The sequence below is a fragment of the Thermobia domestica genome, chromosome 4 (genome assembly GCF_964235325.1).
Source record: "Thermobia domestica chromosome 4, izTheDome1.hap1.1, whole genome shotgun sequence".
In the NCBI taxonomy this organism is placed as follows: domain Eukaryota; kingdom Metazoa; phylum Arthropoda; class Insecta; order Zygentoma; family Lepismatidae; genus Thermobia; species Thermobia domestica.
This window is the reverse complement of record NC_137457.1, coordinates 247,383,280-247,397,463: the sequence shown is the minus strand read 5'-3', so window position 1 is coordinate 247,397,463 and position 14,184 is coordinate 247,383,280. Positions and strand designations below refer to the sequence as shown.

At 35.1% G+C, this 14,184-nt stretch overlaps 1 protein-coding gene across 2 annotated transcripts in view; it reads left to right on the top strand.

The window, feature by feature from the left end:
* The window catches only part of LOC145683957 (uncharacterized), a 263,383-nt gene that overhangs the window by 88,077 nt on the left and 161,122 nt on the right, over positions 1 to 14,184 (top strand). Inside the window, exons 8-9 of one of the 2 annotated variants that reach the window (XM_081755674.1) lie at positions 2,640 to 2,705; positions 8,997 to 11,130. In XM_081755674.1, the coding sequence (XP_081611800.1) occupies positions 2,640 to 2,705; positions 8,997 to 9,079 (149 nt within the window). In that variant the 3' untranslated portion in view covers positions 9,080 to 11,130. Of the gene's footprint in view, positions 1 to 2,639; positions 2,706 to 8,996; positions 11,131 to 14,184 lie in introns of those variants that run through there. The other variant, XM_081755673.1, reaches the window with a different exon arrangement.

Sequence of the window (14,184 nt, the reverse complement as noted above, 5' to 3'; positions counted from 1 at the left end):
AGAACGAAATGGCCATTTAAAGACAACTTTTGAGGAACCAATAATGTCAGCAACGTAAAATTACACATTGTAACTAGTAATGGTATGTGGCACATAAGTATGCGATCTTATATGGGGAACCATGCGAGTTTGAGATATGAACACCACAAACTACGTTTTTTTGTGACTGACTCATTCTCTCACTTATTAACATAAACGTACGGTATGTTCATGACTAATTAGAAATACGAAACTTTGCATATTGATAGGCAAGCTATGATAGATATTCTGCCAACATCTTGATATAATTTTTCTCATTCTGAAAGTATTCGAAAATATTGTCGAATTGGTTACAGTAGACCACAAGTCATCTAAATATTTTCTGAATGAAGAAATTTATTTCAAGAACTTGCCAAAAATTGATAATTTACCTTAAATGAAGAATTTAGTAGTGTTAATATTTACAGCATTACTCTTTCGTACTCATTCTTAACTTTCCATCTTTTTAACATGAATTGTTTTGGATTGAGATTTTTTTGTTACGATATCTTGTCAGAAACACCAAGGGAATAATTTATTGTGTGAGAAGCGTTGTTTAGAATCAAGAGCTAGAAGTTTCCCCGAGTATTTCCTTGCACATAGAAAAAGAAAATCTGTAGTAGAAGCTGATGTAAGAAGTTGAAGACTGCTATCGCGTGTCTGGGGATGACATGATTATCAAGAATCAAAGACAAAATTAGAAGTATTATGGTATTTTAAAGATATCTTGAAAAGCGGTACTGCAGTATCATTGAATGATGGTACCAACAAAATAAGTCACTTTGGATGATAAAATTGTTCGGCTGACACAATTGATGTAGCGGAATTTAAGAATACGATGTGTAACTGGGCCTTGAAGAATAGATCGAAGTTTCCATCTATTCATTTGAGAACCAATTTCGATATGCTGGATTATCTCGAAGCCTGAATGTTGACTGAAAGGCTTATGGTAGAATGATGGTGGTGGTTGGCGCTTTGTATTATCCCATTAGTATCACGTTGGAAAGCGGTGGGAAGTGTTGGATGATGACTATTTAATAGACAGCAAGCTGAGCAAAGTCTACTGGTTGTGACAGATAAGTACCAAATGGACGGAAGACTCAATTACAATTCTTGGCTCTAGATGATAACCGCTAAACTGACAGAAGGTTGGTGCTTGATGGGATTGGTAAAAGCTCTTCTGTGAGATGGAATTGCAGCAATGGTAAGATTTACTTCCCTGAAGAATTCTTTATCATGCGGAAGTTGCCAGACTTAGAGCCATTTAAGTTGTAGGAAAAACAGAATCTAGACATCAAGATCTCATGATGGTGAAACTATCAAGTATAGCCCGTTGGCCATTGGGGAGTAAGGTGGAACTTAATGGAGACTAGGCTTAAGTGCAACAGATTGAGCACCTTGGAGTAACAGCACATCAGGATGGCATTCAATTAAATATATTGCTGAAAAGTCTGTGATACAATCTCTCTGGGCCGCATTAGTCCATTCATTTCTCTATCAGATATTGATTTCCTTCACCCATGTCTCTCAAAGTACTCCAGCTTTTCAGATACCCAAATCTCATCAACTTAGTAACCTTGTCACACTGTTGGCTACAAGCTGCTTCGTTCTTTTTCAGTAAGTCTTGCACAGTAGATATCTCTTGAATATCAGGTGAAGCTGGAAGTTAATTACTTTTCCACGCGCCAACACTATTCTTATTCCATGTGGTTATGCAGCTTATTAACCCTGATCAACATCTTCTCCGGGCATATAGCACACATAATGTTCCGTTCATCTTCAAGTTATATACTATTCCAGTGGTTCTCAACCGATGAGTAGGAATATACTGGTGTGTGATGCAGCCCCCTAAGGTGTGTCTCGAAATTTTAGAATTTAATAATAATTACCCAGGTAGTTAAAATCGAGACAGACTGTAGCAGCCAACACCTCCAGCAACACCTCCACAATAATGCTCAGTGCTCACAGAGTAATTATAAAAACTAATAGGTTTCACTATTATAATAGATATAATTATTATTTATATTATAAATATCAAACAAGTGCGTCATGATAGCCTGAACATTACTAAAGTGTCTTCAGTCGAAAAGGTTGAGAACCACTGTACTATTCATACTGTACAGGCGAATTTACTTCTTACTTTCTATGTCCACAATAAACATTTTCAAGTTTTTTTTCGTAAGTCAACATTTCCAGGTTCCAGCTTTCATGATGAACTGCAATATTGCCGTGTTTTAATTTGAGTAAATAATCTTAATAATAAATCTGAATACAGGAATGTTTGTCAACGGAAGCACATACACGACAGGTTGTTATATTCTTTAAAAAAAATGACCAATAAACCATTAGATTGTTTATGTAATTGTTATGTATGATTAACTTAGGTATTGAATTGTTTTTACTTTCACTTTATCTATCATCTCTGTCTTACTCCCAAAAACCGTTTAATAAAACATTCTAATTTCTTTAATCTTTTTTCAAACATTTCAACTTTAAGCATTTCCTAGCTCAAAAATTAACGTATTAATATGTACATGACGTAGAAATTAAGTTTTTATATTATTATTGTATGTATACTTTCCAGCACTTTCATCCTAATTACCTTATAATCTTATTTACAGGAAAACTGAAGATAGGGAAGGACTATCCAAATTACTTTATGACCGTTACCATTCCTGCTTTTGCTGGTAAGATAAAACCTGGTTTACTCTTCTCTAAGCTCACATCCAATTTCCTTGAATTTTAGTGAAAAACATAAAAGAAGAATATATAATAAATAGAAATTTAGCTAGGTAATAGCTACAAAACGCTTCTAAATAATAACAGTTTAGAAACCATTTTTATGGAGCAAAAATTTCAGTGCCAAGATTACGATGTCATAGTTATTGGGAATTCAAATTTGTATGTTGTACGAGAGCTCCTGAAAACAATTATTAGTTTATATGAGACATCTTTTAAGTTACTAGTTTACTTACTTTCGACCTTTTTTATATTCTTCATTGCTTTTAAGTTGCTCAGTAAAACTAAAAGAAAAATTGGGGGATAAGCTTAGCAAAGAGTTAGCCCTCGAACTCAATACAATATCATTCAAATAGTCGGATGACTTGCGGAAAGGATCTGCTTTGTAGAAAGGTGGCTTACTGGTAGAGCATTCACTTCTGGCAAATAGGGCCACTGGTTTGGTCCAAGCTCCCGTATTAAATTATCAGAAGCAGGAGGAAGAATGCTTTCTTTCCTATTAAAGTTACTATTTCTATCATTGAAACACCTTTTCCAAACATTTTGGGCATCTCCACACAAGTACAATCGTCAGCATGTCTTTGCTCAATATATTATGTAGTGTGGTTCTCTGCTAACTGTAAGTATTTACATTCACATATGAGCCTGAGATCAACGAAGAGAAGAGTGTATGTCTTTTGAACGGTGAGTCCAGTGAAATAGAGTACCTATTGTCATATGTTGAAGAAGCAGATGAAAAACTTGTTTTACATGCGAATCACGCCATCAAGACACCAGAAATGACACACTTTTTACATGCTTCGTCCGATGCTAATTTATTTGTATGTTCAGTGTACCTTTACACTTTGGAGTTTAAGAAGAAATGATTTATTGAGATTTGGATTCTACGTGGCACAGGAGCAACAACCAGACATTTACCAACCCACAAAGTTATTAATTACATATCGGAATATTTTGTGAGCCCTGCATTGTCTAGATGTGATATCACAAGCAAATTTTCGACAAAACATGATACTGTTAAATTTAACAAAGAGTCAGACGACCGTTTGAAACATTTTGGGAAAAATGAGTTAACCAACAGCACGAACCAACAAATTAACTCATATTTTCAAAACGTCTTTAGGGCAAACTATACAGCATTAATGACTTCAGAGGGACGAAGTATCACAACATAGAACGAATTGATTTCTCAAGCCTCCCACCGAACATCATCTTGAAAGCACCTAAACAAAAGAGATCGTATGTGCAGAATCACAGTTGGTACTGCATTATTAAAACTATGGATATCTCAATACATTGTATTAAGGTCTCTTAAAAGATTGTGATTGGTTGATTTCTGTAGTAGAAGAAATACTTCCACCGGAAGTACCTGTACCATGTAAATGCAAACAAAAGAAATGCAATTTTTACTTTAACGTCCAACTTTTATACTTCAAGGCTAAAAAAAAAGATAACGATGTTAATAATGAATGAAATAGTAGAATGGAGAAGGTAGAAGGAAACGGAAGAATCTCGAGAAAATGCACGGACCGGTGTAATGAATAGCACAAAAACTCACTTGATCGAAACAAGGACTCCATGTCAGAGGTGAGCGCTTTACCACTAAGCTACCAGGATCCAATTGAAATGCAAAGAAATGTATCAAAACCACTGTATTCCAATGCCGTATAGCATAGGTTTCGATCTCTAATTCTGTGAATGGGTCTTAATGGCATACATGTGGTAGTTCAGTACCAAGTAACGCCAATTCATCTAACAACACAATATTGCGTAATTTTAAACTAGGAATGCAATGGATATACCCGATTGCAATGAAATGAGCTGCGCGAGCTTAAACTACGTAATCAGGAAGCGTTTTTCGGTGATTATTCCTCGATGGTACATCGGATTCTTTATTTCGACCTATGTTGTCACTCAGCACGACATACTCTATCAGCGTGCTAAGTTTGGTTGAGATCGGCCAAACGGTCTAGGAGGAAGCGTTTTTCGGTGATTATTCCTCGATGGTACATCGGATTTTTTATTTCGACCTATGTTTTCACTCAGCACGACATACTCTATCAGCGTGCTAAGTTTGGTTGAGATCGGCCAAACGGTCTAGGAGGAGTTCGCGGACAACCAAATGGCTAACCCGAGTATAAGAGCTTCGCTTCGCTCAGCTCAATGATATTCTTCATTACGCTTTTATTTTTTTCAATATATATAAAATAATATCTACAGTGTATTTCCGGTTTACTCTGTGTAGTTATTATATATAGTTCTATTACAAATGGTTAGTTTTAATCTTAGTTGTTGTCCAGTATCTTGGAAAAGTCTACCAATTTCTAGATCTTGTGATCAAGCTGGAAGTAATCCATTAACACTAGAAAACATTGAGAAAGATATATATATATATATATATATATATATATATATATATATATATATATATATATATATATATATATATATATATATATATATATATATAATTTTTCCAATAGGTGCAAAAGCTGAGAAAATATTGCTCTAAAAGTGTATTTTATAAAGTAGATAATGACATTATCTTCCCCTCCCCGGGGGCACACGGACCAACTACTTATACTATTATATACTCATGCCTTGAAAATAAAATAAGATTTAAAAAAAATAATTTCTATTTATGTTCATTGTGTCTTTTAAGACACTTCTAAATTTCTTAGTTATGTATCATACGCTTATACAGTCGCTCCCAAAAGGTTAAAAAATGGTCGTAATTGAAGGAACATTGATACGATCAAGATCACATGACAAAACTATTTACACTTCATCGCTGCCCAGAAACTATTGCAGAAGAGAAATACCGTATACTCAAATTTTCCAACAGATCTACGTGTAGTTCCAATACAGTACTAAAATTAAGTTTTCTATAACTTGTTTCTAATCGGTCGAAATTCTCTAATTCAATGCACTCATTATTCCTTCCATGATCAAATTCCTTATTTTCTAGATCTAAAAGAAACACTAGTTAACAAAGGTTTTGTTACATAAAAGGAAATACCTGTTCTTAAAGGAACTTTTTGCGCTGAATTCGAATATGCACTCGGTTTTTCTCCATCACGTACGATTTTCCCGTAACAGAGGGATTTTCGGGAAAATCCCTCAAAAATTTCCCTTTTCGTTTATTTTACACCCCAAGATCTTGTCCCCTTGCATATACTAACATAGAAATTATACCTAAGTATACTTTGATTCATATTTAACAAACCCTCCAAGTTTCGTAATAATCGCTTTATTCTTTCTAGAGAAATAAATATGTTTGTATGTATACTGTGTGTACTGTTTATTGCACTTTATAGTAATGCTTTCAGATCTCTTAAGTTGAGGTAAAACGTTTTGCTTTATTACCACAAACACATATATAAAATATAATACAATATAATTTACAAGTGTGACAATTTACAATAAACAATAATACAAATGTACCAAAAGGTCATGAAAAGACAATCAAAACTATCACAATATATGAAACTTCCATTGGGTTACAAAAACGTACACTACTTCCTTCTTTTGTAAGAAATGTTGCATTCTCTAACAAGACCCCAACAATAGTCCCCCATCATTGAAGGATCCCATCGTCCCTAGTACCTTTTCTCCATTGCCATTATATCTTGGTGGAATCTTTCCCCCTGTACGTTGCTGAGAGCACCTAGGTTAGCAGGAAAGAAGCTGAGGTGGGAGTGGAAAAAGTGGATTTTTAAAGACATCCTACAACCCAACTCTTTGTATTTCTGTATCATGTCCTGTACGATTTCTGTGTAACTCTCAGCTTTGTTATTGCCCAGAAAGTTGCGCACAACACACTTAAATGCTGTCCAGGCAGCTAGCTCAGCACTGTTTAACTTGCTGTCAAAGCTATCATCAAGCATTAATTTCCTAATTTGGGGACCAATAAACACTCCCGCTGAAATCTTAGCATCACTCAGGTTAGGGAACTTATCTCGCAAATACTTAAAACCTTCACCAGATGTGTCCATGGCTTTGACAAAGTTTTTCATAAGTCCTAACTTGATATGAAGTGGCGGAAGTAATATCTTATTAGGATCTACCAAAGGAGCGTATTTGACGTTGCATTCTCCAGGTACGTAATTCACTCTAGGTTCCCATTCCTTCACTTCATAATGTTTGTCATCAGCTCGGCTATCCCATAAACATAAAAAACATTGGTACTTCGTGTAACCGCACTGCAGTCCTAATAAAATACCAACTACCTTGAGATCACAACATATTTGTCAACAATGGTCCTTGTAATTTATAAGATTTAGCAAAGTTGACATGGTGTCATAGGATTCCTTAATCTTCACTGAGTGCGCAAGTGGTATGGAAGGTTTTTTTATTTCCATTATGTAAAAGGACAGCTTTAAGGCTGACCTTTGACGCGTCGATAAATAACCTCCATTCTTCTGGAACGTAAGGAATTCCTAGCTCCGCCATCAACCCATTTATATCCGTACATACGCACACATTATCTTGAATTGAGAAATAGCTTGAAAATTGAACATGCCTTTTCCTGTACACTGATATGTTCGTTTCTGCATCCAATAAGTTCCACTGCTGGAGCCTTGATCCCAGAAGTTCCGCCTCTTGTTTTGTCAGATGCAAATCACGGACTAGGTCATTAAGTTCACATTGCCGGATGAAATGTGGCTCGCGAACACAGTCAGGGATGAACGTTGGATCCTTGGATGTACATGTTGATGTCGATGGCTCATCAAGGTCATGATCATCATCAGAGTCTTTTGGCCATATCTCTTCCCAGTTGGTAGGGGGCTCGGGAAGTGGAAGTTCATCCCCGTGCGGAATAGGTCTAATTGTGGATTTAACGTTGGGATAACTTATTGTGTATTTGCTTTTTTTAGCATGTCCCTTAACTACTGTGAGACAAAAATAACAATCATCCAGATGGTTGGTGGGTTCTCTCCACACCATTGGTACAGCAAATTTCATGAACCTCCGTTTCCCTTTGGCCCATGCAAGTAAAGTGAAATGAAATGAAATCTTTGAGTTTTACGTCCCACGGATATGCCGGTTAGGCTAAAGGAGACGGGGATTATGAGAAATGAATGAAATGGTGGAATGAAGAAAGTGGGAGGAAACGGGAGAACCCCGAGAAAACCCACGCACACGGTGTTTGTCCACCACAAAGTTCACTTGGAGGGGCTGGGATCGAACCCGGGACCCCAAGCACCAGAGGTGCACGCTCTACCACTGAGCCACCGCGGCCCTTGCAAGTAAAGTGACGTAGCACGACGCACAAATTATGTTTGATAACATAACATAACATTGATAACAAATATTGATAACCATTTCATGAACAAAACGAAAAAACTTGGAGAATTGTATATATATGTATTAAGATATACATATACTGTACGTTTAAAAAAATATACGTTGGAAGTACATTCTATTTTTATACACGTTTCTAATTTACAGAGAGCAATACAAGTGTGTTGTTGACTATTGTAAATATTCATTTTTATGTCTGTGTTTGTAGTAATAAAGCAAATCGTTTTTACCCCAACTCAGGAGATCTGAAAGCATTACTATCAGGTGCAATAAACAGTGCACACAGTATACATACAAATATATTTATTTCTCTAGAAAGAACAAAGCGATTTTTACGAAACTTTTAGGGTTTATTAAATATAAATCAAGGTATACTTAGGTATAATTTCTATGTTACTATATGTAAGGGGACAGGAGCTAGGGGAATAAAATATCTGAAAAAGGGAAATTTTTGAGGGAATTTCCCGAAAATCCCTCTGTTACGGGAAAACTGTACGTGATGGAGAGAAACTGAGTGCATATTCGAATTCAGCGCAAAAAGTTCCTTTAAGATCAGGTGATGTTTCTCATGTAACAAACAAAAAGTTTAAATTTGTTAACTAGTAAAATCTAATTTTTAAGAAATGGGGGTTCAGTGATAGGACACTTATATCTGATCTGACGGATTTTTAGTTCTATGCCAGACCAATTTAGTTTGTGATGTGCAACATCTTCACCTTAGACTTTCAGAAGTTCTCCAGTTCACTTCCACATTCATATTGCACAAATGCCTTCACAATCATTCGCTTGCATTAAACATCTGTTTCTATTCGCCACAGGTCATAACCTTAGGTTGTAAAACCGACAGATTTCATTTCATTAAAAAGATCATTATAATTTAATAAGCACTTACTCTTTTACTTTGGTTGATTTATTAATATATTTTGCATTTACAGCGATGGTTTCGTTGGCGCTGATCTGCATATTGTGTACAGCCCGTTGTGATGGTTGCAGCGAGAAACCAAAACAACTTAACTGATTGTTCATTATTAACTACAAAATATTATTAAAATATTCTCGGGTGTTTCTTTTAGATAGTGTGTGATGTTCTGTAGTATGAACGAAAAATAAAACTTTGAAATATCTCTAGTTACTACGAATAGGCTTTCGTATGGTAGCAGACTGTTACTAAATTTCCATTCCTATCTGCTGTCAGTTATACGCTGATACCCTATTGATGGTTCCTTGCGCAGTAGAAGCGAGCAAATGATTTTTTTCCCTCGGTATGGAAACTCTCAAGTTGAAGTAAAATTCATTTCTTTATTTTTAGTCCAATTTTAATCACAAGAAACAGCTTAAACCAGAAGAAAAAATCAAGGTTTCCTCAAAATGAGAGAGTGCTCAAAGAAGTTAATTTGTAGAATAGACAAACACATGAATAAAACTACGATTTCGTTCTATAAATCTAATAGTAAGTCGGTTCAATTGTGAAATAGTTTAGCTTTATAAAATCACTGAACTGAATTGTGTGTGAATTATATTGTAAATGTTTTAAATTAAGAAACAAATTATTTTGTGTAACTTACTAGATCAGCATTAAGAGATGATTCTGTTTTGAAATAAAGTTACAATGGTTGAAGGAACTAGTAAGAAAGAAAATATAGTTATATTCAACTATAAAAATATAATTGAAATTCCAAGAAATACCAGATTCCAAGAAATTACACGTTCATAGATGAGTGCATTTCTTAATTTTATGCATCAATTTACATCTATTGAGATAACCAGTTTCTACGGCAACGATTCTCTCGTACGAAATGCTCATACTCCTGCAGAAAGCAAATTAGTTCAACATATTTATTCAGAAACAACAAGGATTAGTCAGCTTCAGCTGTTTCGGAGGTCGTCTTTAAGGATTCCTATTAGAAGCATAGCTATTTTTCTAATTATCTCATCAGTAGTAAAAGTTTAAAAAAAAAAGAAAAAAACAATGGTTGCAAATTGGCAAAATTAGCGATTTTCGTGAAATCATCTAAGTCAAGAAGCGCTCAATATGACCAATAAAACTAGTTTTCAAAATGTAGATATCATTAGAAATACAGCGTTCACTACAATCGTGAGGGCATGGTAAACTACTTAACTAACGAAAGCAGAGGACTTCACTAAAGACCAATAGGTGGAATGGCGATGGTGCTATGAAAATCATTCTCAAGTTCAAAATAATGTGCGAATAATACAAGTAATACACAGGAACTATATGTACTATTGAGCTTGGAGAACTCATACTGTTACAGCCTAAGCAAGTAAACCATTACAACTTAGCTCTTCAAGCCGGTTCGACGTACCTGTGTACCGGACTTTCATAGTATACTAGAGGCGGTTCGTCGTACACGTATACGTCCCGTGTAGTAGTAACGAAATTATGCATATTCTGCAATCTGATGTTTCTTCACATGGCACTCAAGAGGAGACTGCAATGTGCTGCCATCTGTTGGTTTTCCAAACTGCACAACCTAAAGTTGAACTTGTAAATTAACAAGAACACGACATAGAAGAAGTACTTTGTAAGCGCAATATGTAGTTTTTGTTTTTATTATTATTTTTGTTATTGTAGTATAAATTCCATTATTTATACATTTTTGTATAGTGTTAATTCTCGTTTACTATTCCTGAAAATTTCTTTGTAAATGAACAAATAGTTTTAATGATAGGTTCAATTTTGTGACCTTATGTGAAAATTGCTTGCTGTTTGTTGATTTAAAATTACCGCCTCTCGCAGCGGCTGATGGTTATTTAATTCCCGGCTCGATGGGTTAGAGTACGTTTCGGGAACAGAGCGCAAGGAAACCATTTACAACATTATTAAAATAAAAACTCTAACCTAAAATCCTAAAATGGGTAGTTAAATCAATCTACATAATAGAATTCAAGTTTTGTATGGTGAAGTATGTCCAACAAATGAAGAATAGCACACATATGTTGTCACATTATTTTCCTAAAAGAACTTGTAAAAGTAAATTCTGCATTCTTAATTAAAGAATGTCAATTTTTACGTAAGTTTCTGGCTTTGTATTTTATTTTTAGAAAATAAACTGAAACTTTGAATTTCTCTTTTCGTACATTTGTTGGTACGTGAAACACCTTAGAACATTAAAATAATCAATGTAGATAGATAGGTAAATATATAGGCATAGGTATAGTTATACCGTATTTTATGGACTATAAGATGCAATTTTTCTTCGAAGAATTGCCTCCAAAATTCAGGTGCCTCTTATACTCGAAATTAATATTAAAATTTCCAGTGTTTGATTTAAAATTCCCGCCAGTCTTAAAAGTATTCTACGCCGCAGGAAACTTCTCTCTATCTAGCAACATTGGATTACAGTGGGAGCAGCAGTGCACCGATCCGACGAGCGTGAGTTGCCAATATTCACAAGCTTGCTAACATTGTCTCCCTCCCGCCCTGCCATCACAAACCCATAGCCACAAACTAGAATATACAGACCGTAAACTCTACGAAAAACTGAAAACAAGGCTAACCGTAGCGCCTCTAGCATGCGACGATGGAAGTAACCAGTTGATCTCTTAGTAGTCGACAACCCACGACGTCACGCTGGAAAACCCATGGCATCGTCAACCCACTTACGATGAAACATCGTTTCCCACCAAACCTGCAACCTAATAATAAAAATTGTAAAAATGTTACGGTATTATTTTTTAAAAATGCTTAAAAATTAATTTGCGTCTTTAGTCCGTAAAATAGGGTAATAAATTCCAACTTTTGCGAATTCTTTCTAGCAATAGGTTGAGAAAAGTGCTAATTAAACTGCTGACAGCGGAATAAAAAGAATTTTGATACGCAGCTGGACTTTGCTCTAAGTATCTTTACTTTCTGATACTTAAGCAGATTCGCAATACATATACAGGTTACTGGTATTCCTCAAACTGCTTATACGGAGTGTTATAAGAGCAAAACTGAAGATGTATTTTGCCTTGAAATGTAATTCAATAACACTGTATCGCCACTTCTCTCACATGTTACTAAAGAATGTACGCTGAAATACAAAACTTTTGTTTCCTTTCCTTTTTTTTCATTGTATTGGCCATAAAGAACTCATAATTTGAAATTTCGGCCACCTATATCACATATTTCCCTAAAACTACAGGAGTTTGGCACCTAAGGCTATGAAAACATGATATTGCAGACATATGTATTTTATTCTGAGAAAAGGGAGAAAACAATTATTATGTTTCTCCTGCTATTTTTTACTTTCAAACAAGTATTGGCGATGTTTTTATAAATACCACAAATTGCTTCTGATATTAATAGACCCGAAGCGATACTACTTCCCTCGACTTTATATATGCTAGAGTCTGTGGCTGTATTTAAAATAATAATAATAATAATAATAATTTTAAAAACTTTCTACGCATATTTCCTCTCCTTATACTAAATATTGACTGCATCAAACGGTTTCGATAATACCGTAGCTAGATGTACCTGCAGTATTAATAAAATAATGTTTGCATTTTATAAGGCGTTTCCAAAATTTCTTGGTAGTTTCATGGCACCGTGAAGGTTAAAGGTACTTACAATTGACCTAGTTCTTTTTGTAAACATCGGGTACGAAGGTAAACTTCCCCTATTTCTACTTTGATATTTTCTAGAATACACTGACGAGGGAAGGGTGCGATATCACTCAGAGATAATGGCACCAAATTTGTTTTAGGAATAGGTAATGGAAATAGAAAAGAACATGTGGAAGCATTTGTTTTGCAGACGTTCAAAATCAGAAACAATGGGCCCTACAATTCTGGAGAAGTATGGCCTGCTGCGATTCGATAGAGCCTTTGGTCGCTGCTGCGGCCAATGCAGAAGAAGTTAAATAAAGTAGAATGAAAACAGAAAAGATGAACTGAACAGAAAATGCACCAATGTCCGCCCACAGTACCACCAGGCGAATTCCGGGATACAAAATCTATCAACTGCCCTTGCCATTACCCACGTTATCGATTGTCCATTAGGCTAACTAGTATGCGATTCCAATAACTGATAATCCTCTGCATTCTGAATCGAGCAATACTCCCTCTCACTACTGCCAAACTTCAAACTATAGAAGCAAGTCTCTAATATCAGAACAAAACATACAATTTTCTACCAGAATCTGAGTATGCTTAGTAAATATTCAAGACCATAAAGTAAGTTATAAGTTGGGAAGAACGCGCTCTCTCATTATTGTCTCACTTCAGCTGCAAGCAACTGGGACGATTGCAAATTCTCAGAACAAAAAATTGACCATGAACAGGCTTTCTCCCAGAAAATTTTGTCTGGGTGTCAGAATTTGATGAGCCTGCATTGGAACGTTATTTTGTAATGAATGTGTACCGAACAAGTGTGACTTCTAACCTTAATTTAATTTGTATTGGCTCACGGGCATCTTTGCTCCCCGGAAGTTTGCCTGAAGGAACACTGGTCGTGAAGACAATTTAGAGTACAAAAAGGAAAGAACTAATGGAATACGGTCAAAGAGACCAGCTAAATGCGGATGCGATCAGCAGTGTGATGACTACTCATCCTCTAACTCAAAGCCCCTAATGTCTGGCTTAAGTCCTTCGTGCCAGGAAATTATTTAAATACATATATTGACATAGATAAAAACACTCATATATGTACATATGTACAGTATATATATTTACATGTACATCCTAATATTCTATTTACAATAATATTTACATTTATATACAAATTCTATTTACATTTTTACAATATACTACACTATATATATTTTTTACAATTATTTACAAAGATTATTTACAGATATTAAAATTAATTACTATTTTAACATATGTACATATTTAGATAATTGTATTTGAATATACATTGGTCACTATGTATGTATTTACAAGTTCAATCAATCCGAACGCAATCTCAGATGAAATCACTAATTTGAGTGAAATAGAATACCGTTCTACAACAGCTACTGATCAACCTCACTAGAGGCTTGATTCTATACGGCCGAAATTTATTTATATCTTCCACCAACGATTCAATCTCAAACTGAATTATTTTCACGACTAACATTTATTTCTTTTAGAGGTTTCAAAATGTTACTTTTCTCTTTGGCTAGCATCATCAGACATCCA